Source organism: Maylandia zebra, linkage group LG17 (genome assembly GCF_041146795.1).
Source record: "Maylandia zebra isolate NMK-2024a linkage group LG17, Mzebra_GT3a, whole genome shotgun sequence".
NCBI classification, from domain to species: Eukaryota; Metazoa; Chordata; class Actinopteri; order Cichliformes; family Cichlidae; genus Maylandia; species Maylandia zebra.
Genome location: NC_135183.1, coordinates 36,634,058 through 36,660,323, shown reverse-complemented (window position 1 = coordinate 36,660,323; position 26,266 = coordinate 36,634,058). Strand labels below are relative to the sequence as shown.

The following is a 26,266-nucleotide window of genomic DNA, read 5'->3' as shown; positions in this document are numbered from 1 at the left end:
CTTTTGGGGGTACATATAAACCAAAGCATTTTATCATAATATCTCCCTTTATTCTCTGTGTAAATCAGTTAGTTTCCTGTTTTAAAAAGTATACATTGGTAACTGAACTAATCAGCATCAAGACTGGACCACATGCTTATTTATTATCTCTAGGATTTGCTGAGCTCTTTAACATTTTTTCAGCTCATTATATTATAATGTGGTTTAATGGCAAGCAGCGTGGTGCTGCAGTAGTTGGCACCCTCAAACAATCTTGAGCAAGAGGGTCTGAGCGAGCCGACTCTCTTGGATCCTGCTGTGTCGAGTTTGCATGTCTAAAGATGCATGCACGTTAGGCTAACTGGTGACCCTGGATTTGATCATAGGTGTCTTGTGGCCGGCTTCTTATTCAGCGGCAGCTTGGATAGGCTCCTCCGTAGGAGCTAGCATCTACTGTAAACAGATAAAGTCAGCAGCTAAGCAAGAACTTGAAATTCAGCTCTGTAGAAACTTCTGCGATTGTTGGTTCATAGTCTCACCTTGGTAATAATTAACAGAAATTTGCTGTGACTTATTCAATGTATTGCCCGACTTTGTCACATTTTGTATTTTCCCGTCAGAATTTGAACTGATTTATTTATAAAACTACATCAATTGTCGCTTCTTCTGTAGTACCGCCCGTAGCTGTGTCATCTGAATTGTCATTAGCTGTAGCCATGCCAGCAAGTTGTATTGCTGCTTATTGTTCATGATGTGCAGCACATCCGTGTCACCACAGCTGTTTAGAGCCGTGAGCTAACTTGTGTGCTCTTGGTGTCTTTGATAGCTTTAACTGTTTAAGTTAAATGAGTACTCTTTTTAATTATTTCAGATGTAATACTCTCATTTAGATACAGTGTGTTACTGTCTCCATCTTTCACAAAACTGGGTGATGTCCATACTACTATACTTGCTTTTTTGGCTATTGGACATTGCTTTCATTATTGTAGTTGTGTCAGTCCTGTTAGCCTCATCGGGTTAGTTTAAAAAAATCTTATTTTCCCTTAACTAAACACTGTACCAGAATCAGTTTGCTTTTAATGCTGGTTCATCCCATTTAAAAGAAAAACGTATATTTTTTAATCATCTTTTTAAAAGACTTTTGGACTCTGGACAAAGAGCAGCAGTCGGCTGTAGCATGTTTTTCTTCTAATCTTTGTTTTTTTCTGGCTGTCTTTCTCTTTCTCTGTCAGACATGCTAATGCTATTGATCCTCATAGGAAGCAGGACAGAACCATCTACAGATAAGAAGACAATGCTTGCAGCAGCCCATAGATTTCTTCCTGGTGCTCTAAGAGGTGTGTTGCAGGCTGTATTGGAGTTCATGGGGTTCTCACAATCTGTTGTCTTGTATTGACAGTCTCCTCTGAGCTCAGCCTAACAGTCTGTTTTTATCAAAGAGGATGGCAAATTTTTAGTGTGTGTTTGGTTGTGGATGATTTTGTGTTTGTACATGCATATAAAATCGTGCGTCATGCTTATGCATTCATTTTTGGATTATTTTGATCAAAGACTGTAGAAATTTGTTGATTTTTGCATTTTTTTGTATGTATTTATCTGATATTTGAGCAAAGGTTTGTGTAATTTATTTATCTAATGTCAGGGTCCCAGACAATGCAACTCCAGTGTCAAGGTTGGCAGTGATGGTTGCTATGGTGACGCTGGCAAACAGATCTCACAGATCTGGGCTCTCTTTCTCTCCTCCAAGAGGAAGGGAGGCTTTTTGAGACTGAAGAGCAGAGAGGGACCTTTTATTTTTCTTCCGCCAGTAGAGTGGTGGATATTGATCAAGAATCGAACCTGTCGCTCAGTAGAGAAGCCTAATGCACTTCTACTCAAGAGAGGGGAAGGAAAAAAGGATGACCTGCTACAGTGTATCACAGATGGAAGAAAAAGAAAGAATGATTGACAAAGAGTAGGGGACAGAGGGATGGACAAGGGGAGCTTGTTTTTAGGAGCAGATCAATTAGGTCTTTGCAATCTACTGCTACCATCTGCATCTGAAAGAGCATAAAAACTCCATTTAAAATGCAGCCAAATTCACACATTCAGTACAGTACATCGGCGTTTTCACGCACAAACCAGTCAGCCTGAGCCCTACCTGCTCAGTGTGCCATGCAGGAGGGAGAGTAGTTAAGTGAAACGTGTTGAGCCCTCTCAGGTAATTACATCTCCATGCTAATGTCTAATTAGACAGCTCAGAGGGGACTCATCTGCACTGCATTAATTAATACAGTCAATCCACAACTTACATGCACGCATGTTCAGTGACAAATGCACACATCCCAATCCATTGGTGTGTGTGTGTGTGTGTGTGTGTGTGTGTGTGTGTGTGTGTGTGTGTGTGTGTGTGTGTGTGTGTGTGTGTGTGTGAGGAAATCAATCAGGCCTTTATACTGGTCCCTGCTTGTGTGTGTCTGTGTGTGTGGCCAGGGCACGAACACGGGCTAAAAGGAAATCTGTGCATGTGTAAATACATGCCAGGACTTAAACTGATGCATACTGTCATCTCGATGACATTTACAGCATGTGACTGTCAACTTACCTGGAATCAGGATCCTCTTATTTGCTAATTCTGTTTGTCAATATTTGAGATTAAATCATGCTGCATAATAATAAGAGGCTAAAGACATCAATTAAAATAAAAAAAAAACCTCTAATTATGATTTGTAATGAGTCTTAGAGGGCAATAGTTCGCGATTGTGAGGGCTGGGAACCCTTCATAGGGTCACATGAGATAGATGTTGTTCCATAGATTTAATAAAGCTGAAATGATTCGCTTGTAAGTCAAATAGCGACTGAATTTATCCTGACAAACCAGCAAAAACAGAGGGGAGAAAAAAAACTATGTTTCAGGTCATTTTTCATAATCCTCAGAATTTTTGGGCTCCTGTGACTTACTTTCTAGTTTATAACAAGATTTTTAGTTTTTATACTGTGATATTGTTTTGTCACATTAACTTGTTATATATTGTTATTTCTTAAAAGCTTCAATTCATTATTACATGACAAAAAAAGAAGCATCTGACGATGCAGTCTTGTTGCTCTTGTATGCTAGAAAATTCTTAGTTTTTAACATTTTTGTCCTTCTTCTGTAGGAGTGAAGTAACTAACTGTCCACCCATGTCTGAGTTTAGTTGATACACACACTGCTTTAAAATGCATCATTTTATCTTTACACTTTACCCTTTTCCAATTAGAGTAACACCTTTCTGGCTCATGAGAGAATCCTTGATGATTAAATAAGAGGTTTGTCCTCTGGCATGCCAGGCAGACAAAATAAGTCTTAGCATGGTGCCCCACCAGGACACTCCCAGTGTCCACATTATTGTGTTAACTGGTTTGGCATTGAGATTCATTTTGACCCCAATTTCACCCCATGTCACCTAGAAAACTGCTAAGATCACCAGACAGCACCCGGCACTGTGTGTATTAGCACGTCTATGCTGCATGTGAGTGTGGTACAGTAATCTACCGACCCCGGGCTTTTACAGTAGTGATGAGAGGTAACTGCACTAATTCACTGTCCTACTGTGAACGTCTGGTGCAATTAAGGCCAAGTTGTCAGACGGATCATGCCTCTGTTTTGTTCCTCCATTCTTGTTCTCTCAGTGCCTCCACTCAAAGTGCTTCTTTATTAGGCGCGTGAAATTTATTTTGAAGAATCTTTAAATCTCCTGACGGGGATTCAGACCATGTAATCTGGTATCAAAAAAAACAAACTGGTATGCTTTAAGTAGAGGTTCCGAAAACCGTTTGTTAGATTTATTCACCTTTAATGGAGGCAAAAAGTTTCAATGTTCTCCTGCTGCTATTATTCTGAAAATATTTAGAGGGGAGTGACTGGTGTGTATGTACAGTTTAGACATATATGTATTTATTTTTAACCATCTTTGTACTAAATGTATTTATCCATATGTGTGTGGAGGACTAAAAGAACTGTGTGTACATGACTCTGGCATACTGCAAAGCGTAAGAGAATCTGGTCTCCAGCTTCTTCCTTCGCAGCAGCATATCTCCATCAGACCACAACATGCAGAAATCTGCTTGCTAATTACACCCATATAAATCAGCAGTTGTAATTATGCTAATTAGACTGCTAACTTCCTCTCAGAAGCCTACACAAACAAAGGCGGCAGTATCGGATGATGTGGCGTGTTAACGAGCTTGTCAACTTATCTGACACAAGCTAATTACTCAACAGGACTCCTCTGTGTTTAGGAAGAGGTAACGAAGCTTCTGCTTTTTAAGGTTGCTGCACCTCTGCCTGTGACTTCCTACACCCGGCAGATTAATACCAGCATCTTTCAATGGGATTACCCTGAAGTTTTTAACTGCATCACTAACTGCTAATCGTTTAATCACTCTAGCTGTCTGAATGACAGTTGGGGTTTTGCTGTGCAAAAGCACCTTGAGTACTAAGCCTAAACTAGATAAGGCTATATAAATTCCGGTCCACTTTACTATAAGGAATTGTGAAAGAACATTTTACTTTAAATGGTGCAGATCAGTCACATGAGATTACAATTAACATGTTTGGTTCATGTACATCTCAGCTGGGTAACACTTTATAATAGGCACTGTAAATACATTTAAATTCTTTGTCTAGGCCTCGGTAACACATCGCTAGAAGACTAGTCAGCAATTCCTTGAAAAACACTGGTCGCTAGGGAAAAATGTATATTCCCTGACAGGTTGGCAAGTGGTTGTAGGAGGTTGCTGGCTGTTGGATGGTGGTTTAGTGTTGACTTCCGAGGGTTAACTTCAACGTCAAACCAGACTTTGAAGCACATGAACTCAGCAAATAAGCTGATCCGCAGATCTGTCATGTTGGGGATCTACGAGTGGCTGATATAAAAATTTTAGCAAGCTTTATAAATATAAATAAAGTTTGTCATTTCAGAAGGAATCCATTTTGCTTTGTATGTATTTTTTCATGTGAGGGCAAAAGGTAGTGATGGCATTATCTGGTATCCAGTGAAGAAGCCACAGGGATTAAAACTACAAGAGACCAGGATTAATTAACATCACATTTAATGGAAAAAAACGAAAAAGAAAATTATGTGCTACTGTCGTAGTGCGGATGTGTGTTTGTGTTTGTGCCAGTCTCAGGTGTTCAGCTTCACAACACAAGCTTCCAGCTGTCATGACACACATGCACACCCAACATTCATGCACAGATTCACACACTCTTAGCCCTTCTCCTGCATATTAACCTTTGCCCTTCTGTCCATCTGCCTGTCTGTCTGTCCATATGTCTGTTGTCTCTCTGTCTGTCTGCATGTTTTTCTGCCTATCTGTCTGTCAATATGTCAGTCTTGCTGTGTGTTTGTGTGTCAGACAGACTGCTTCAGACCCACAAACCTGCTAGAAGTCGAGAGCTATGAAGAACGCCGAGCCTGAAGACAGGTGAGAAAGAAAGTCGCCTCTCATGTTAATTATTTGCTAAAAATAATACTTCAGGAGAAAAGAAAATATATTTGATCCAAAGAAAATACCAAAGTTGGGGGTTTTTATACTTCCTTGAACTTCACTGTTCTCAGAGCAAACTGTACAAACTACAAACTACTCTTCTAAATAGTTCCTACAGAGTTTGAAGCTGTCTTTTGGGTAATTATCCTGTGGTTAGAGGAAACTCACTCGACTCAAGCAGCATGTCATAGCATTGTGATAATCTTTGTTTTATCCAGTACCAATCCTCAGACTTTGGCCTCACACTCACTCTCCTTCATCTTTCGATATTTCTCGCTCCAGTGTGCTTTTGCTCATTCTAATCTTGTCCTGCTCTTGGTCAGGTCACATATGGCCTTTTCTTAACAACCCTGTGTAGAAGGCCAGCCTTCAGTAGTCTCCTCTTGAGTGTTGTGTCTGGTGTTTTGCATGTACTGTTTAATAGAAGTGCCAGCTGAGGACTTGTCGGGTGTTTTTTTTTTTTTTCCAACCTAGAGAGTTTTAGGGTATAATACTGTGCAAAAGTCTTGATCTGTCCCTCATTTCTTGAAATGAGTAATTAGTTGCAGTGGTTTATTAAAACATGTGCAAACACACATGGAAATACAGGATGCAAGGCCAAAACAGAATCTGTACTGTTGTAAAGAGCTTGAACCTTTATTCTTCCAAAGTGCCTGAACTCTCTTGAGGAACTGTCGTGTAGTTTCTTTAAGTAGTCTTCAGGAATAGTTCTCCAGGCTTCTTGAAGGACAGCTCTTCTTTGGATGTTTGTTCCATTCTCTATCAAGATGATCCCACACTTCTTCAATATTGTTGAAGCCCGAGCACCGGAGAGGCCTGTGTTTATCTTTCCACCTATGCTTTAACTGCTTTTCAGATGGTGTTGCGTGGTTGATCAAAATATGACCAGTGATCAGTGATAACATCCATAACACCAATGGCTGAAATGCAGCCCCAAACCATGACAGAGCTCCTTTTAAATTGATTCATCGCTCAGTCCAGTTCTTGTGTAATTTGGCATGCCTCAGTATTTTCTCCCTGTTTCCCTTCCATTGAGGTCGTTTATGATGAGGCTTCAGTAAACAGCAGTTGGATTAACTGAAAGGCCAGCCTTGTTGGTACAGAAATGCTATTTTATTTTATATCTTTAAATGTTCCATATATTCAACCAAAAAAACTGAGAACAAAGATACAGTTTAAAGTATAGTTTTTCCTTGACATATAACATATCTGTCACGTGAAGACACAACACTGGTTCATGCCAGTATTTTTATGCTTGAATTATTATTCCAGACAAACCAAAAACGGCTGAATTTTGTCAAGTAAAAGGACGGGAATGAAAATAACTGAAAGGGAGCAGAGAAAGTTCTGTCTCTCTTCCTGTTCTTATTACGGTCAGTCTGTTTTTGGAATTTTGGATAGAAGAGATCTTTTTATGGGATATTTTAAGACTATCATTAAACCCATTATGATGGACAAACCTAGCCACACTATTTGTTCTGTGACCAACAAAAGCTATTCCAACACAACAATCTGTTACAATAGCATGGCCACTGGAACACAGGAGTGATGGTCACTGTATTCCATTAAAAATCCTAGCTCCTTAATATTTATTTATATCTAATTTACACAAGTTATTAACACTTTAATGTTAGTTATATTGAAAAACAACCAACAAAAGGACTGATAGTATTCACAGCAGCTATAACAAAGCATATAGAAAAGCAAAGAGTAAACATGCCATCGGTTTTCTTCTTCTAAGTAAAGTGTTTTAATAGAAAAGTAACTCTGTCCTTCATTACCGATCAGAGTTGTTAAAAATGTTCCTCTGTGCATGACTACCACCTGCTGTCTACCTCAGTCTCCTCCTTCCCTCTATCATCTTCCTCCTCCCTCTATCCTGCTATTCCGCTTCTGTCTTTCCACCTTTTTCCTACTGCTTCACTCGCTGTCACGTTCGATTTCATGAAGTTGTGACGTGTTGTACTCAGAAATATTTAATGTGTAACAAGTCCAGATGAAAACTACTGTGTAATGTCAATGGCAGTCCCATTGCTGATTTCCTTGCTCTCTATTGTTCCCACCTGATTTTCAACACTTTGGGATATTTGATGATCGGGCCCTTTTCTTACCTCATCTTAATTATTTTGCCCTGCGTTACATTGCATGGTTAGCTCCTCTCCTCTCTCCCTCAATCTGTCTCTGTGTTCAGTATGCGGTGCTGAGAGGGCATCATTACGGAGCCCGTATTTGAGTCATTTTGATTTAAGCAGCCAGACAATGGCCTGTTGATTGAAGCAACCAGAAGGCAGACAATAGGGTTCTATGCCACATAATGCGCCACCATTTTTCTGAGCTCCCCGCTTTCAGAAAAGGGCCCCGGCTCTCCATTGTGCCTCTCCCGGAGGGAAAAAAATGGTGCTTGGGGAGGAGGAATATTTTCCCGTGGTATGTCATTATTTTGCAAATTTCTATTATCTCATCATGTTGTCTTCATTGTAATTGCAGCTAATTAGGAGGCTAGTTAGGAGCCTGGGCTTTGAGGCTGGCTCGGCTGCTGAAAGGAGCCCACCGATTATGGCCCCGACAAGAGAGGAAGCAGGAGAAAAGGGGAGATTAATGCTGTTACCCAGGAGACACTGGCTTCCATCTGCGGGGAACAATGCAGTTTTGTTTTCTCCGGGATCCTGCTCAGATCAACAGAATGGGCTAGCTCGGCTCTACTCTGCTCGGCGACAATGCCCAATTCTGTCTTACCGGGGCTCAGGCAAACCCCCCCTGTCCTCTCCTTACCTACCCTCCCTACTCTAGTCACTTTACCTTCCCTCCTTTCCTCCTCCTCTCGCGTCCCTTCCCTCCGTCATTCTCGCCACCTTTCCTCCGTTCAGCAGGCCCTGACTAAAAAGCTTAGCACCCTCAGCGAGCCAGCCAGCACCAGTGACTGAGAGCTCTCACACACCCCCAGTATCAGATGAAAGCGGCGCAATGTGTGTGGATTGAGTTCCCAGGTTGCGGGAGGTCGCGCCCTTGTCACACACAGAGCTGCAAGGTTTTACTCCCCAATCCCTGCCGAGCTCCAAAGCAGTTAATGAAATAATATACTCTGTCGCTTTTGCTCTTTCTTCTTCCCCTCGTTCTCTCACTCACCACACAGACCCCTTCCCACCCCTGCCACCTCCCTCGCTGAGCCGAGGCAGGCCCCTTGTCTCAGAGCAGGGCCCCCGCAGCCCCTAGACACCTTCTTTGCAAAGAGAGAGAGAGAATACAATGAGAGAGGGAGACTACTTTGGTACAGTACAAACACACAGAGGACAAGCAGGCTAGAAGAAATGAAAGGCCTTTGTCAGGCTTTGTCAGGGGGGAGAGGATACTGAGAAAGAAGGAGAAGAACGAGCGCTTATGGATAGAAAGAGAAAGCGACAGAGAGAGAGAGAGAGGCAGGAAATAGCAGACCGGATCACATGACTGAGAGCATTGTGATCCTGAGTGAGAAAGGTTTGGAGCAGAGCATCTCTCCATCTGGTCCAAGCAAAAAAAGGGAGACGGATAGAAAAACACACCCCGAGATGGAGAGAGAGGGAGAGAGGAGCGCAGCATGAGAGCAAACAGAGACAGAATGAGAGAAAGTATTGAGTTAGTGCCAGTGACATCTGCTCCCGTGGGCACAACAATAAAACTCCCTCTAGATCGGCCTCGCACTATACAATATATGTTCACACAATGCATCATTTTCAAAGGCACAAATAAATATGTGTGTGTGTGTGTTCGTGTGAATGAAGAATGCTCTTATGTTCACCAAGTGTGCCCACTAATCTGTTTAACATTCACCTACACACCGTCTAAATTGGATCTTTATCTTTATGGTGAATATATCTTTGAATACATTTTGTCTCCTTTTGTGGGAATCGGGGGTAAAATAGTTTTGCAGAGCTTTGAAAAGTTTCCTTTTTGCTTAATTGACAAATAAATTAGGGCACCTCGTTGTTCTTCACAGAAGAATAGGATCGTTCTGTGTGACTCACGCGTGGTATATGGCTGCTTCTACTCGACTCCAGATGCTTATTTAAATCTTCCACGTGCTTTTGTTTTATTAACGCCGCCGTCATTATTCACATATTCTGTTTTCACGCAATTTTCACTGTTTTTAATAACTCTGAACAGAGGCAAGTGTTGCGTGGTGTGGTATGAAACAGCCTACTTAAGCATCTTGTTTCTAAGTAATTATGGCTGAAGTTGTCCTGTTGATTTGACCCTTGTGAAATTTATACCACAATGAATAGTAAATAGCAGTTGTTTGTTAGTAAAGAATAAGGAAACCGTATGACTCTGATACACCGCCATATATAGATGAACAGACATATAGGATCTGAACATAGCAGCTACTTATCATGTTACTCAGAGCCAGCGAGACACTATTGGTCCAATTAAACCGTCTCCCTTTTCTATAGTATACAATGAAAGAAGTCCCTCTATAAATCCTCGCCATTTATTCTTTCAGATTTCTTGCCTTTTGTATGCGACAAACACTTTGTATATATTTTTTCCTCTTAAGTGTTTTTGGCCAAGGATCTGTTTTTGATTGGCTGAGAGATGATTGAAGAGAAAAAGAGTAATTTTTTTTTCCAGTTGGCTTTTGAAAAGTTGGAACTGAATAGTTGGAAAGTTATATGTACCTGAATCAGAAACGAACCCAACAAAACTTTAATCAAACGGCTTGAAATCCTAACAGATTCTGAAAGCGAGCAGACAAGGTAATCTTTGTTGTTTAGGGACCGCGGCGCACCCCTGCGCCATTTATCTTTGTGGGGAAAAATTTCTCCCTGTTGCGTTTAATGTGTAGTCAAAGTGGAGAGGGCGAAATGCTACTCTCTAATTTTGTATGTCATCTCTCTCCAAATCACTTCAAAGACGAGGCCCTTGCCAAAGATTTCCTCCCTTTTTCTCCTTGCCTTTTTCCTTTTCTCTCTCCTCTTTCTTTTGCGCCTTTGCTTGTTCCCTGAGTTGCTGTTGTCACCATCGCTCGGTGCCAGCAAATCGCGGGCATCTAAACAGCAGCACACAATGTCGTAAAAAGGCTCTAGAGTTTTACTTTCAGATGTCACTCCAATAGCACACATCTGCTACGTGCCGTGCATCTGCTAGGCTCTCCCGTCTCACAGAGCCGGGAGTGCTGATTGAACTGAAGACAGAAAACGTCCTCATTATCTCGGGCAATGAGCGAGCAGGGCTCCGCAACAGCCCTTTTAATGCATTTACTCACTTAACTGCAGCCCGGTATTGTGGATACGCACATACGGATACATGCACGTACACGCAAGCACACACACACACGTGTGTTGACATAAGGAATTGTATGTTACATATATGAACACACAAACACATGCTGCCTCGGTGCCAAACGCCACTGTGTCATGAACAATAGTATTAACCAGCTTTTGTGTCAGTGCTTACTGAGAGCTATCCTCTCTGTCTCTACTGTGTCTCTGCTGGATGTTCCAGCAGCATGGATAAGGCTGATTTAGCGGACTACATGATTTGTCAGTGGGAAAGCAGACAGTGAAAGTCGACCAGGACAGGTGAATCTGCAACCTCTATGCCTGTGTTGACTCTAATGATCTTTAAGGGTAGGAATACGCCTTTGCTCGTCTGGTGGGAAGAACTTTGGCCTAACTTAAAGAGCTTTAATGCTTATAAACCTATAAAATCACCTACATATAACACTGCACTGGGCTGATGAAAGTCATTGATACGGAATGTTAAGGAGACAAATTGAAGCTAACCATTAAATACAACATTTTCTTGTATTTGTTGTAAGTGACACAACGTCATTTTGCCTCTCTCATACCTACTTTATGTCAATGCCTGCTGCTAAACACCGGAAAAATATACGTTATGTTATTTCTCATTCATTATAGGAAAAGATAAAATAAAAACAAAATGAAAAAGAAAGCTATACTGCCTTTAACACATCGTACAACATTTGGAGGAGTATTCACATTCCAAGCAGATTGCGCTTTTACTATCATCTGATTGCCAAATTCAAGGAGCAAACTGATATATTTCAATTCATTATTCAACATAAATGTCTGCACTGTGCAGCTTGCAAAGGAAAGTAAGAGCTGTTTACTGACCACCAGTTCTTGCTTCTTTGTCTGACATCTTGGATCGGGTCATCGCTCCCGCGATTCTAAAAAGGATCAGCTTTTATTTTTAAGATTATGTGACCCTGAATCATCCCTTAGTTATACTTCAGTAGGCTGGGGACTTCCCCTGCTACCCACAGCGCTCACCTCTTTTTCACTCCCCATGTATTGATATACCACTGCTGCATGTTATTGACTCTCTCTCATAATTTGATTTGTCCTCGTCACTCTTTGCTGTCCTTTATTCTCTTCACTTCTCGTTCCCTTCACCCAGATGGCTCCTTCTCCCTGACATAGCTCTGCTGAATCATTCTTCCTGTTAAAATGCCGTTCTCTCTTCCCTCCTTTGCCAGTTGTGCTCATAGGGAAGATGACTGATTGCTGGGGTTATCTGGTGTTATCAAATGTTACAGGGTTTTTGCACCTTGAGGGGTTGGTGTCTATTGTGAAAGATTAAAAACGCTGAATTGAATTGAACTGAACTAAAGCAAATGAGTAAACAAAACGGATTTTGTCTGTGGTTTAGATCATTTTCTCTGACTTAAAGATTGAGGTTGATAGGAGAAATCATACAACGTAAATCATGTTTGTCCTTTTGAGCTTCTGAATACAAGATGTGCAATCAGTGACAACCAATGAAATTTAGACTGGCACAATTTCTGGCCAATCAGATGTCAATAAATGACTTCCTCTCCTGCTCTGGCTCCGCCTCAGCATTTGGTAAATCCTGTTATCACCTTTTGTCATCGAGAATCGGTTCAAGCCCAATCCATCACAGAGCACTGTTCCACAGTTGACCAGAGCCTTGGCTTCTTACCCTCACCTACTGACGCAGTAGCGATAAAATGTAACTGTGGCAACCGTCGCTAGTGACAGACTTTAATAGTCACATTTCCAAGCCTGTTGTCAGTATCAAAATCGTTCCTTGGCCTCTGCTAAGTATGTCCTCGCAGCCCCTTCTCTGACTCAGTGTTGCTACTCAACGCTTACACTGTCCTCTCAGGTGTACCACAACTTCCTGATGTTGTATAGTTTGCACACCAGTTATTCAACAGTTCTCTAAAAGCTGATCCGTTGTTCAAATTCAGATTGTTAATTAAAAATCAATGACACACGTGATGTGTCACTGAGGCTGATTAGGTGGGGTTTATAATGCCGGGATGAGAGACGGCAGGAGCAGGGTAGTGTGCCAACACAGCCAGCTGAGCTCGAGTGTGTGTAACCTGTATTAGCTGGCTGGAATCAGCAAGGGTGAAGCTGTTCACCACGTTAATAGCTACAGAATGAACTGAGGACACGGTAATAAAGCGATAACAGGACTGGGTTGAGTAGGGGTGGGAGGGAAGGGAAAAGAAAAGAGTGGAGAAAAGGGCTGGATTAGGGAAGGATTAAACAAAAGAGAAACGAGACGGAGAGGGCAAAGAGATCAGGGTGATGGTTATGGTTAAGTGAGGATTGCAGATATATTAAAAACAGGAAACACTGTAGAGTGAGTGAGAGAGATGGTGGAGAGACTATGAAATGAGGGGGAAAACGCTCATCAGGTAGCAATAGTGGTGTGAATATATTAGTAACTTTAAAGGAGGGCATTTAGTTTGTTTGTAGAGGTATGTGGGATCCAGTGTGTTTGGCACTCGATCCAGCCTGAACAGCAAATTGAATGATGTCTTAGCATCTGCTGCTTCTATTTTAATCACCTGTACAATACTTGAGTGTGTTATTGATAAGATTAGATTAGTGGCAATCTAAAGCTTAAATGAATACAAAGTTAAGCAAAATTGGCGACAGTGTTAAATCATTTTACAGGCAGATAGAAATAAATAATGGCCCACAGCAATAGATGATACGCGACCTTTTCTTTTGCCAAGTGTTCTCACTGCCCTGGCATTTTAGGACTCCTAAAATGGAGACTTTTGGAAATGTTCCTGACCTCATTTTAGTTTGAAATCGTGTTTTATTTGGGACGTGCAGAAAAGTATTATTAGAAGCATTATTAGAACAATGGGCACACACACTCAGGTTTACTGATGACTAAAAACCTTCGTTTTTGTCCCTATGACTACCCTGTACTCAAATGTGACCTGTGTTGCAGGTCTTTGTCATTTCAAACAAAGAGATCAGTGACCATAACTTCACCGCTCTTTCTTTATTTTCTATAACTTAAACCAAAACTCTCTGCTTCCTTTTTAGGCTGGCACTTACATGTGGTCTTCAGGTGTATGCATGCTAAAAGGCTCAAATTAGTGAGGAGGTAGCAAGTCTTCACTAGTGCAAGATAAAGAGATGTCAGGCGGTTGACCCTCTATAAGGAACAACTCCTTTGAAATGGTTGCCTCAAAGTCGGGGAGCAGGTTTGCACCACTAGCAGTCGGCTGTCCGTCTTCAAGATGCCAAGAGGGTGATAGAACAGCATTAACACGGTCAGTGTGCTATCAGTTTGTGTTTGAATGGGGTCATGTTGGGGATTTGTGATAATACAATAGTTACCTCTGAAATCAGAGTCAGAACCTCATAGATTTCAGAGAGAAATCCAGAAATTCCTCCACAAATAGTATCATAGTTGCTGCAGGACAATCTTGTTTTTGCATTTGTATAGGAATATAACCAGAATAAAACCAGCTGCCAACCAGTGCACCCTACTGAAAAGAGACACGTAGCAGATGAATTGGTGCATACTGACTCAGATAAATTGCAACGTGTTGGCGTGTCTGTGTTTGTGAATTTGGCAGTGATTATTCATCAGTTTCCACCAATCTTGTCTGAGACTGGTTGCAGCCAGACTGAGTTGGATCATGATTGTTTGCAGATGACATGTGCGATTGTCAATGATGTTGCACATTCAACCTGTGGGAGTTGGTCACTGGAACTATTTCCAGTCAGTCTCTAAAGGCAAAATAATTCAGTATATGACTTTTCCTAGTTGCAAGGAGGTTGGCGTCCTAGTTTTAGTTTTGTTTCACTGAGACATAAACAGTCACAAACCAAAGATCTAGAGACAGGAGTAAATGGAGAAGTAAATAAAGTTCATCAGTTTGCTAGCTACACCATTAAGATCAGGATGCGCTAAAAGAGAGGGGCACTACTTTTACAGCATCTTTAAAAAACAAAGAAATTGCTTTGACAAAAACATTTAAAAATATGATTGTTTTTTTTCCTTAAAGGTGCTGTGAAGCTCATTTGGATGTTCCACACCAGCCAATTGAGTTTAATGCTACAAATAACTTTGTTTAAAAAGAAAGCTAGTTGTTTGCACTGCAGTGTAGAATGCATACTCTATTTTAGAAAGTAGGCACATTTAAATGTTCGGATTTTTCCTCCTCATTACAGTGTGAGATTGATGGCAGAATAACTTATGCATACAAGACAAACAGTCCAACGAGCAAATTAGGCTTCACCTTATTGCCTTAAAGAGCAGAAAGACGCATTCCACATCAAGAAGAGCTGTTTTTAATGATAAATTCAAATGTTTTTATGTAAATATTGTTCTATTTACATTACAAGTGAGGGGAGTGAGTCCCCCGGTAGACAATTCAGAAGATAAGGTAAAGACAGATGAGAATCAGAACCTCTGGACGGGTTAAATGATTAGATTCCCACTCAAACACAACTGTGTGTGTATGTGTGTGTCCATGTCCGTGGTCTAATGACTGCGCTGTCTGCGGAGAGTGGAACACAGGAGGGAATTAGTCGTCATTGCATATCAAAGGCTTAGCCATTAGAGACACAGGGTAGGGTCTTCCTAATGAGAGGGGTACCGGTGTGTGTGTGTGCGTGTGTGTGTGGTATTTGGCTGGGTCACAATATATGCATACTTAGACACACACCTTCAAAAGCAGCATGGTATATACATATTGTGCTTTGTTACACATATTTAGATAGAAGGTACACCGAACCAGTCACCAAGCAAATGAACACATGCATATGCGTACACAAAGTCAGAGACATACACGGCCTTGCCAGCCCCTCTGGCAGGCCTCGCCGTGCCTCTCAGTGTGGCACGGCGTGGGCAGAGGTGCCAGCGAGATGCCAGGGCTTTGTGTGCCACGCTACATTAACGGCAGCCATCGCACGTACACAGTACACTGCATGCCCGGGGACACAGGACTCACACACCCACCTTCATCTATACATGCATCCCTATCTTTCTAACTCTTCCCCATATGTCTTTACCTTGTTCCTCTTCTCCCTTTATTTCCCTGTGTAGGTGCGTATGTGTGTGTATGTAGGCTGATTGGCGATGCCCTCTGTGCCATCTGCAGCAAGCCCCCCACCACACACACCCTTCCCACTCATCACAAGGATGGGCTTAACCATCTGTGTGCCAGTGTGTTCCCACAGTTTGAAAAGAAGGACTTGAGGGTGGGGGTGGGAGGTTGTAGTAAAAGGTGTTGGGGTTGCCACGGCAGACATTGGAAAATAAAAACGGCATGGCACACTGCATGTTGAGATTACATGAAGTGTTATGTGAGCGCATGGTAATAATAGCCTATAATATCCCATGTATAGCTTGCAGTATTATTTGGATGAAACAAACGTAAGACCCTTTATTTTTACCATTTAAGCTTCAGCTTCCATACTTTCCAAGATGAGTTAAAGTGAGCAATAAAATATGTGTAAAGGAAATCGATGATATGGCTTAAAAGTAGCACACATTATTGCTAAGAATAGAAACTAAGCTCTTATGCTTACACGGTACAGAGACGAGAGAAGCAAGTAGCTATGATGCATTTTTAATTTTAACGATCATGCATTCATGTTGTAATTGTACTGTTTATTGTTGCCCATATAGGTAAGTCCAACGGCCGTGCTAGTGCTCACCATTACTGCAGGGAAAAGGTACACTGAGTAATTTTCCAACGCAGCTCACATGTTAGCTAGCTGATCAATGTTGGCTAATGTTAGCTACTGTTGTTGAGAAGTTTCCACGCTGCTGTTTCTGGGCCCAAATGCCTGTCTTGATACTCTATCAAATTTTCCACATTTAGCTTTTTTTCTTGTTTTTCAAAATTAAAGTTTGCCTCTATTTTCCAGGTTCTCCAATTTTCTGAGTTGTCAAAAGTAGTGTTACACTGATTTCTCAGGAAATTGTAGAACAGCTTCCAGGGAGACAGCACTGCAGTATTTTTAACTCTTAGAAATCCACAACTAAAATTTAATGATGTCTTCACATCTAATCTTTTTGTTTTGGTGCATTTGAAATCTTGTGTCTTTGCCCTTTTTATGTTTCTAATTTCACCATATTTGAATCTTTCTTTCTTTCTTTCTTTTTTCTTTTTTTTTTTGCTGAGAGTTTTTTTCTTGCAGATTTAACCTCCTAAGACCCGAACTCTTCCACGACATGCATTTTTAATTTCTCTTTGATATTTGGGCATATTGTGGCCCGATGAATGTAAAAACAAAAGAATTACCAGATTTTTTTTCAACCTTTTTTTGTTTTTAAGAAAAATAAGAGGATATTCGTTTAAAATTTTGATAGAACAGTAGCAGTATAATGCACTCGTAAGTGGATATCAGGCCCATGTAGAGCAAAATTGAGTATTTTAGTCTAAATAACCCAAAATGTGATGTCCACATATGTGGACGCCAGGTCCTAGGAGGTTAAATTTCTTTATATCTTCAGGATTTTGCTGGGCTGTCAAAGCACTTTGTAAACACAGTTTTTGAAGGTGCCATATATAATGGGATTAAAGCAAAGTTTTTCAAATAAAGTTGATTTAGGCTGTGTGACTTGAATCTCCATAGTGATGGTGATGGAGGGTATAAGTACCAAAAGTTTCTAATCAGTTAGTCGCTTCACCAGTTTGTGTAACTTTACATATCCTGCTTTGGGTTTCTCCATAAAAAGCCAGACTACAACTAGAAAGCAGCTATTTATCATCTTTTCCTTTGACCCAAGTGTCAAAGTAGCTGTGCTTCTTCTGCATGTCTGTAGTAATGTTTCAACATCTTAGGATTAACTACACATCTGCACTGGCCATAGATCTGGTCATTATTAAAATCTGATGTAAATAGTTTGTATGAAAAGCTGTTCTCTGGTAATGTTGGTGTGTGGGTGTAAACTGCATGCTGGTTTACGGAGGCCGCTGGGCCGCACGATGTTTAGGAAGCTCACCACAACTGGTGTGCCCATGGGCCAACTGGCTAGGAAAGATCAAGTAGTGCTGCTCTTTTTCTCAGATTTCTGAGCGACTGTTATTTGTCTGTCGTCCTCTTAGCTCTCCGTGCCCATGTCTTACTTTGGCATATTGTCAGAGCTCTTGCGCTTGTCCTCTTAGCCCACCTGTCCCTCTGCAGATGGCGCGCACTCTCAAACACTTCTGTCTCTTATTGTTCTTTTTCACATATAGTAGTGCTGATGAAAAAGAAAACTCTGTCAAACCTCACACTCAGTCTGCTATGCGATAAGATTAGATTTATTTCTCCAGCTGTGACACAGAAATTGGAAGTGGATTATTTAGTAAGAAAAATGACAGAATTAAATTAAAACTAGTAGGCGTTATTGTTAAGCAAGGAACATTGGGGGGGCTTAAATATATATATAGGCTCAGCATAGCCCTCAGGCAGTGGATAGCACAGTCTCTTCTCTTCTTGTTCTCACCAATGGACTTAAAAACACACATTTAAACAGCCTTCCAGGACCACAAAGCCTGTGTAGAAAATCAGAAAATCATTTCCTCTTCACTCTAGATTTCTCTCTCTTTTCTTCTGTTCTCTCTGTCGTCCCCCTTCTTCGCTTAGAGCAAGTACACAGGGGGCTGCCAGGCCGCATCAATCTGGGGCTGAGCTTGTGCCTTGACGTGGAGAAACACAAAGTGCAGAGATTTGGTGCATAAACATGTGCTCTTAAAAACGGCTGAAGCGAGCAAGGAGAGGGAAACGGTGCCAAATCCCCCCATTCAGCCTCATACCCAAGGAGGCAACATCCTGACAGCTTTGAGCAGGGGGAAAAAGTAGGGGGGGAAGAATGAAGAAGAACGAGAGAGAGAGAGATAACAACTGAGGGGAGAGATTGTGATGGAAGAGGCGGGAGAAAGGGATGAAGAGGTAAAGTCAGCTCCTGGGGATACAAACAAAGCGTAGAGTCTAAAAGTGTTAGATTTATGCTGTTTTTTTAATATTTAAAAGTATTTTACTGTGTTTTATGATGAGACTAGAAATCAGCCTCTAGTTTGACCTGTCACATCTGTCAGATTTGAAAATACTTTGGGCAGAGAGTTGCTGTTTTCTCCTGCTTCGTCTCAGGGATGTCATCCACTAACCTAATCAGAGTTGTCTCAAGCCTTAAACTCCCATTCAGACCACCTGCACGTGCACATTCTCCATGTTAACACAGCAAAAATTTACCTCCGTGCCCAATTGACCGTCATGTTGAGAATCGTCATTGACAATGAGAGCTTGTTTTCCGACTATGACCTAAAGATCAAACAGTATTCGAGGGTGGTGGGTGCAGTTCAATGCTTTACAACGAGAATACCCTGAAGGGCACGTTGGCCAGATTTCAGTAGTTTTTGACTTTTGCTTTTTTAGTACAGAGTACGTCTTCTGGTGCTTTGGATCTTATTACATTATCCTTATCGACAGATTTTCAAATTCAAAGCTCTCACTCCAGTGATATTTATCTTGTTGCCACAAAACTTAAGACACAAATTCAATTCTTGTTCATTCTTAAAACGTCTTGACAAGAATTTAAGCCTGGAGTTTCCTGAATGGCACTATTGTAACTATAAAGTTCATGTGTTAGTGTTCAGATTCTATAAGCTGATGGGAAAAGGGTTAATTTTTTGAACGCCAGTAATTCTCCTTGCAAAGAAATTTTTTTTTTCTTAAAAAACAGCATATATGAGACTCTGTTAGACATTGTAATACACAACTTTAAAACTTATGTGTAGACAATTAACCAAATTTCTTTAACATAATTAGATAAGACTCTAAACAAGAATGCTGATTACTAAAACTTTGACTTCTGGGGGTATAAGGTGTCATAATTCTGCAGGAATTTGGCATATAATTTTTAACTTTATTGCTTATAAGGTATGATTCTATGTGTGAGTCACTTAACTGTGTGCCTGTGCAAATACAATGCGATGCTCAAGGTTATCATAATATGAAAAGTAGCAGCAGTGACTTTTGACCTTTAGAGGAAATGCATAGAAAAGAATGGATGCAGAATTATGCTTGTCCAAAGTTGGCTCTTAGTTGAGAAGAAAGAATTCAAGGTCTGTGTTGTAATCAAGTGGCAGGACAATTACAGCGTGGGAGTTTGTGTCCTTAAGTAAAAACACACTTTGTGTTTGCATGTGTGTATTTGTGTGCTTCTGTACATTTTTTTTGTAAATCATTCACTTTTTATTTATCTTCCCAGGCTAGTGTTTCATTAACCCTGCCGTGACACAGACTCCCTTTCATTCTCGTCTTACTTTGTCTGCTCCAGCCGCTTCCTCTCTCGCAGCACTGAAGCTTACTAATAAATAAGTGACACCAGAAACAGACCATTTTCCCTCAGACATAATTAACTGACTGGATGTTTTCAAGGAGAGGAGCTAATTAGGAATGAGTTAAGATTTTCACAAAGAGTACAGATCGTTAATTAATTTTCCACGCTGCCATTGTCGGCGAAGAAAACAGCTTTGTTTACAGTGCAGCGTTTACCTTAGTGGTTAGAGCGGCGTGCTCACCGTAGGGGCACGGCAGCAAAAGGGTTCTGGCTTGAACACTGCATGTGCATTCTCTGTCCAGTAACCTTGTGCCAAAGCAGAGAAAATGTGTGATTAAGACTGTCTCAGAGTCAAATGAATGGATGATGGAAGGCATGACCCTGTGGTTTCATTCAAATAAGATGGAATCAAAAATAATTAGAAATTAAATGATAAAAAATGTCCTGCTGTGCTGATGTAGATCCATGACATCCCGACTTTTTCATTTTCTGTGCTCCTTAAAAAACACTTTTGCAATATACTCAAGCTTGTGTGTTTACAGGTGAATTTAGTAGTTTCACAAGTCAAAATTTGCCACAAATCACTTTCTTGATATAAAGAATAAACAATAAACTCTATTATTTAGGACACTTATAGCATGAAAGTTGGCACTACAAGCACAATCGAACAGGCAGCTTATACTCGCTGCTGTTCTTACTCACTGCAGAACACCAAAAGTGAAGTCATCGCTGCTGCCGTGTGCTGTGGTGTCGCTTCGGCCGTCACGGATGAGCACGATGCGCCAGTGTGTAAACAGGTCTGTGTCTATAGACATCTCTATGATACATTCATGCAGGAGCGTAGGAATACCCAGATGGCACACAGGAAGAATGCTGCAACTTTAAAAAAAGATGAGATGTTCTGCAGAAAAGTGTGGAAAACCTCTGAGATCATTTTGTTTCCTGCTTTGTTTCATGTTTTGGTGTTACCTTATAGAGGGGACTGATTTTTGGACTAAGAGGCAAAAAGTCATCAACATAGTTTGACAGCTAGGCTGGCTCTCTCTAAAGTTAAACCACCTATTTACATTTACCTTGAATACTTTGTATAAATTTCATCAATGTGACTTTCATTAGCTTTTTGTTATCCTCTGTTTACATGTGGAGGGCAGGAAATAGCCAGATGTTGTAGTTGTTCGATCAGATTTCACTTGATCTCATCAGATACATAAGAGTGATCCCTACTTATATCAACTTTACTTATGCTCGTATCTATTATTATCTATTATTTTTAAAAGATGTGTAAGTGGAGTAAAACACTTAGAGTGCTACAAAAATAGGCTCTCTATAAAGATCCCAAAGATTACTATAAGTACTGTAGGTTTGAGGCTTGGACTTCATGGCCCACATTATTTTTCAGAGGGAGTAAAACCTTTCCAGTGCAGATAAAGTCATGTTAAAAATAAACTCTTTCCATAGATTTCTTTTCAGATTTTTTTTCAGTGCCATGTCTCCTCATTATAAAGCCATGATAAAAACAAAAATAAAAAAATTAATGTACATTACTGTACATCCTCTGTCGTTTTGAGATGGACATCAAAAGTGATCCTTACAAGATTTTAAAATTAGGTCAATTTAGTGCATTAGAAAACGTGATTTGAAATTCTAAGTTTTGATATTTAAAAAATAAAAATTGTTATATATAGGGATGGGTATCGTTTAGGTTTTATCCGATACCGGTGCCAAACCGATACTTTTGAAACCATGCCGGTGCTCAAACCGGTGCTTAAAGAATGGAGAACACAAAATTTGTCCACAAACCTCTCATGTTCAGCTGTTTTTTTGTGAAAAGATAACAATGTTAGCCTTTTCTGCAGCTATGGGGCATATATGGTATCACTCTTGGCTGGAAGCAGTGCTTAAACAATGGAAAAAACACAAACTTTGTCCAAAAACCTCTCATGTTCAGCTGTTTTTTGTAAAAAGATAACAATGTTAGCCTTTTCTGCAGCTATGGGGCATATATGGTATCACTCTTGGCTGGAAGCAGTGCTTAAACAATGGAAAAAACACAAACTTTGTCCAAAAACCTCTCGTGTTTAGCTGTTTTCCTTTTTCTTTGGTCATTTTAGCCTTTTTGGCCAGGGTGAAGGAAGTACCTGCCATCAAACAAGAAGACAGCCGCATGTAGCTATGATCATGTTTGCTAGTTCACCTTACATGCATTAATGTAATAACGTGGTTAGCCTACTCAACGTAAATTACACACGAACAACATTAAGCTACTCACGCAGAGAAGAATGGCTTCTGCTGCCATCATCATCCGTCATCATTTCTGCTACACTGGCAGGGCTAGGGGCCAGGACTCTCCTCTTCGGGTTTTTGGGGGATGTTGCTAACTCCGAGTCCGATAACAGGCACCACACCCGCAGTAGATGTGCACGGTGTGAGGTCTTGCAGCAAGCTATCAAATACAGCGCATTTCTCGGCTTTTAAAAAAACGCTATGCGTCGCCAGGTGTTTCATCGGATTTGAGGTGTTACCTCCTTTGCACAGTATCACAGTATCAGCTTGAAGCACTTGTTGCTGCTGAGTTTGCATATTTTGCTGTGAAGTACAGCCAGACTTTTGACCGCTTCGCCTTGGGCATTTTTAATCTGTAGCTCTGCTCTAAAAGAACGTACGTACCTGGACCCGCCTACTATCCTTGGAAACGTAAAATGATTGGCTAGAATCTAACACAGAATCTATCATAGCTCAGGAAAAAAAAAGCACCGAAATAAAGCACCGAAATGTGCGCTGTTTTTCGGTCTGGTTACTACCGTTTGTGTCAGAACCGATACCGGTACCCATCCCTAGTTATATATATATATATATATATACACACACTTTCACTGGGCCATTGTTAGAGCTCGACTCTTTTCATTTTCAGCCATTTGCAGATTTGCTGTGCTTGGGATCATTGTCCTGTTGCATGATCCAGTTTTAGGCAAGCTTTATCTCATGGACAGATGGTCTCACATTTGACTGCAGAATACTTTGGTACTAGGGCTGCACGATTAATCGTTAGAAAATTGCGATCTCGATTCATACTTATGTGCGATCTCATTTCCAAATGACAACGATTTAAAAAAAAAAAAAAAAGATGACGACGATTGTACCGCATTTTGATCCGGGGCGTAATCTGCATGAAAACAAGCGCTCACTCTTCCTGCTCAACAAATGACAAGGGCGGAGCCTTATACCACGTGATACAGAAGCTGTGCCATGTGATGCTAAAATTAGCAGGGAAAAACAACGGAGAGCACGTCAGGGATGACGAGAAAGTGACAGGAGAAAATCCGTCCCGGTCAACCACCCAAACATCAATAACGGGAACCTTATACAACGCTTCCCTATACACGTCGAACTCCCGCAGGCACAAAGAAATTACGGAGGCTATCACTAATCACCTGACCAAAGATATGGCTCCCATCAACACTGTGCAAAACGAGGGATTTAGGAAAATGATCAACACCCTAGACAAACGCTACACAGTGCCGTCCCGCGACTATTTTTCTATTGTTGCACTACCTGCTCTATACACGCAGTGTCGAGCAACGGTGGAGATGGAATTTCAAGCAGTACAACATTTTGCGGCAACAACAAAACGTGAGACATTTGTTGTTTTTATGTTTATTTATTGTTTTTATGTTCAGTCTCAACTGTTACGAAGTTGATGTGCAGTTAATAAGTGCAATAAATATTTATACTGTAAAAGAGAATCATGAGAGAATCGTGATCTCAATTCTAAGCCAAAAAATCGTGATTCTCATTTTATGCAAAATCGTGCAGCCCCATTTGGTACACAGACGAGTTGACGGATAACTGCACAACTGCAAGGTACCCGGCTCCTGTAGCTCCTATAGCTGCAAAACAAGCCACAATCATGACACTGTGTTTGACAGATGATGGTTTTTTGTGCTGATATGCATGTGTATGCACACGGTGCTGTGCATTATGGCCCAAATCTAAAGGATATTGTTCAGAGTCTTCTAGCATTTTCAGATCCTTAGCAGACCTAAGGCATGGAGGCATGCGTTTTAAACAGGAAGGTGATTTCTCAACAAGCCATACTTGTTTAGTCGTTTTCTACTGCCCAACTGCCAAAACCTCTGTTTTTATAGAGGTGCTCACACTTGGTGAGGATCAATCAATCAAATGCATAAGGACCAGATCATTTTTATTACATCCGAAAATCTTAGAATTTACTTTACTTTTACCATGACTGTTCTCTGTCATGTTGGTTCAGCCAGATCCAAGGTGTGTGAAGAGTTCTTGTAGGAGAACAAGAATCTCCAGGTTTCTGTATTTACTCTACAGCTCTGACAACAACCAAACCAAAATATTTATTTCATGCAGTAATGTTGGTAGTATTTAATTGTAAAGCAGTTAAAAGTTTTCAGGACAAGTCTGCAACCTCCTAGAGTCCATTCCACTAGTGCCTCCACTTCTACGGGAGAAGGAGAGAAATTGTGGATGCAAACAAGTTCGGTAAGGGTGAGGCATCTTATGAGTTACACATGGATGTCTCAAAACAGTAAATGTGGCGTGCACTTTACCTCACATTACTGACACCACTATACTTTGGTCGTAAAAGAGGCAGAGACAGTAATTTGTTTGTCTGTGTTCTGGTCTCCACCCGTCTACCTGCCCATTTATCTCTTCAGTTTTCCTCCCTATGTGACGATTGATGGGTTCAGGATGGTAAAATAGACACACAGATAAGGAATTGCTTGTAAGTGTAAATGAACACGCACATGTCTACATCCATGTTCGCTGTGTGTCAGTTAAAGTACATCAGGAGTGAAGGTGTGCTTCTGTGTGTGTGTGTGTGCGCATGTGTGGGTGACAGAGGCCCGAGTCCCTGCCTGTATTAAGAGGACCCTGGCAGCAAGAGATAGCGGCTCTATCTTAATGGCTTCTGCCGCCTGCCACTCAGCCTTCAGACGGAGTCTTCTGCCTGCACGTGTCTCCCAACGATAAAGCCACTTCACACGGTTTTGCGCCTCTCCACACTGTCCTCCTCTCCCTAGAAAGAGGAGAGAGAGGGAGAGAAGAAAAGATGCCATAGGTATTGATATATGAGCTCACCCTGAGACTGAGAAGAGTTTTGAGAGACAGGTGGAGAGAGAGCCTGCATGCACAATTCTGAAATGTTATCTGATATTTGTGTAAGACTGTCCTGCGATGTAACCTAGAACGTAATATCTGATGCAACAATGTCAATTGTGTAGACCTTCAGAGAAACAATAAGACTTTGCAGGTATTTTTGGATCTGTTTTTTCTTCTTCTTTCTGGTGTCTCTTTGTGTCACTGATACTTTAGTTCTAGTGCTAGTGTTATAAATGTAAGGTGAACAATATAAGATATGTTTTAGTCATTTGTTATTCTACTGGTAGATAACATTGTAACAGTTTGTACTGATCCCTTATCAGCAGGAAATGTTTAGTAATTAAATATCCCTCCATAGATGCATCCCTAGCAGGTTCGACAGATATGTTCAGTAGTACTAGACTTTTTGTTCGATGCGTTTTGCAAATAGAACTACCTTAATTCTTGTTGACACAGATTGAAAAAGGTTTCCTCTGAGTTTTTGGTCCATATGGCATCACACAGTTGCTGCAAACTTGTTGCACATCCATTATATTAATGCTCTGTTTCACTACATCCCAATGGTGTTGTATTGGACTGAGATTCGGTAACTCTGGAAGCCATTTGATTGCAATGAACTCCCTGTCTTATTCAAGAAGAAACTAGTGTGAGATGATTTGAGCTTTGTGGCATGCCGGAATTATTCAACTGGAAGCAGCCATCAGAAGATGGTCTTGAAGAATGGCAATATACCGAGGTAGGCTGTCGTATTCAAACAATGCTCAGTTGGTACGAAGAGGTCCAAAGTGTGCCAAGATAATATCCCCCAAACCATTACACCACAACCACTGTTTACACAAGGCATGCTTTCATGTTTACACCACAGCAGAAATTGAGGCTTATCAGACCAGGCAATGTTTTTCCAGTGTTCAATTTAGGTGAACCCAAATTGTATCCTTTGCTTCCTGTTCTTAGCTGGCAGGAGTGTCACCCGGTGTGGTCTTCTGCTGCTGTAGCCCATCTACTTCAAGGTTCAATGCATTTTGCATTTGAGATGCTCTTCTGCAGATCTTGGTTGTAATAAGGGGTTTATTTAAGTAAATGTTGG

At 41.0% G+C, this 26,266-nt stretch overlaps 1 protein-coding gene across 13 annotated transcripts in view; it reads left to right on the top strand.

Annotated features, from left to right (window-relative positions):
* The window catches only part of sox5 (SRY-box transcription factor 5), a 249,484-nt gene that overhangs the window by 127,610 nt on the left and 95,608 nt on the right, over positions 1–26,266 (top strand). For 10 of the 13 annotated variants that reach the window (XM_076875579.1, XM_076875573.1, XM_076875576.1 and 7 more), the window contains exons 4-5: positions 5,335–5,427; positions 13,803–14,032. The exons of 1 other annotated variant lie outside the window; for it this stretch is intronic. In XM_076875579.1, coding sequence (XP_076731694.1) covers positions 13,938–14,032 — 95 coding nt within the window. In that variant the 5' untranslated portion in view covers positions 5,335–5,427; positions 13,803–13,937. The remainder of the gene's footprint in view (positions 1–5,334; positions 5,428–13,802; positions 14,033–26,266) is intronic. 2 more of the 13 variants (XM_076875575.1, XM_012919844.5) reach the window with 1 other exon arrangement.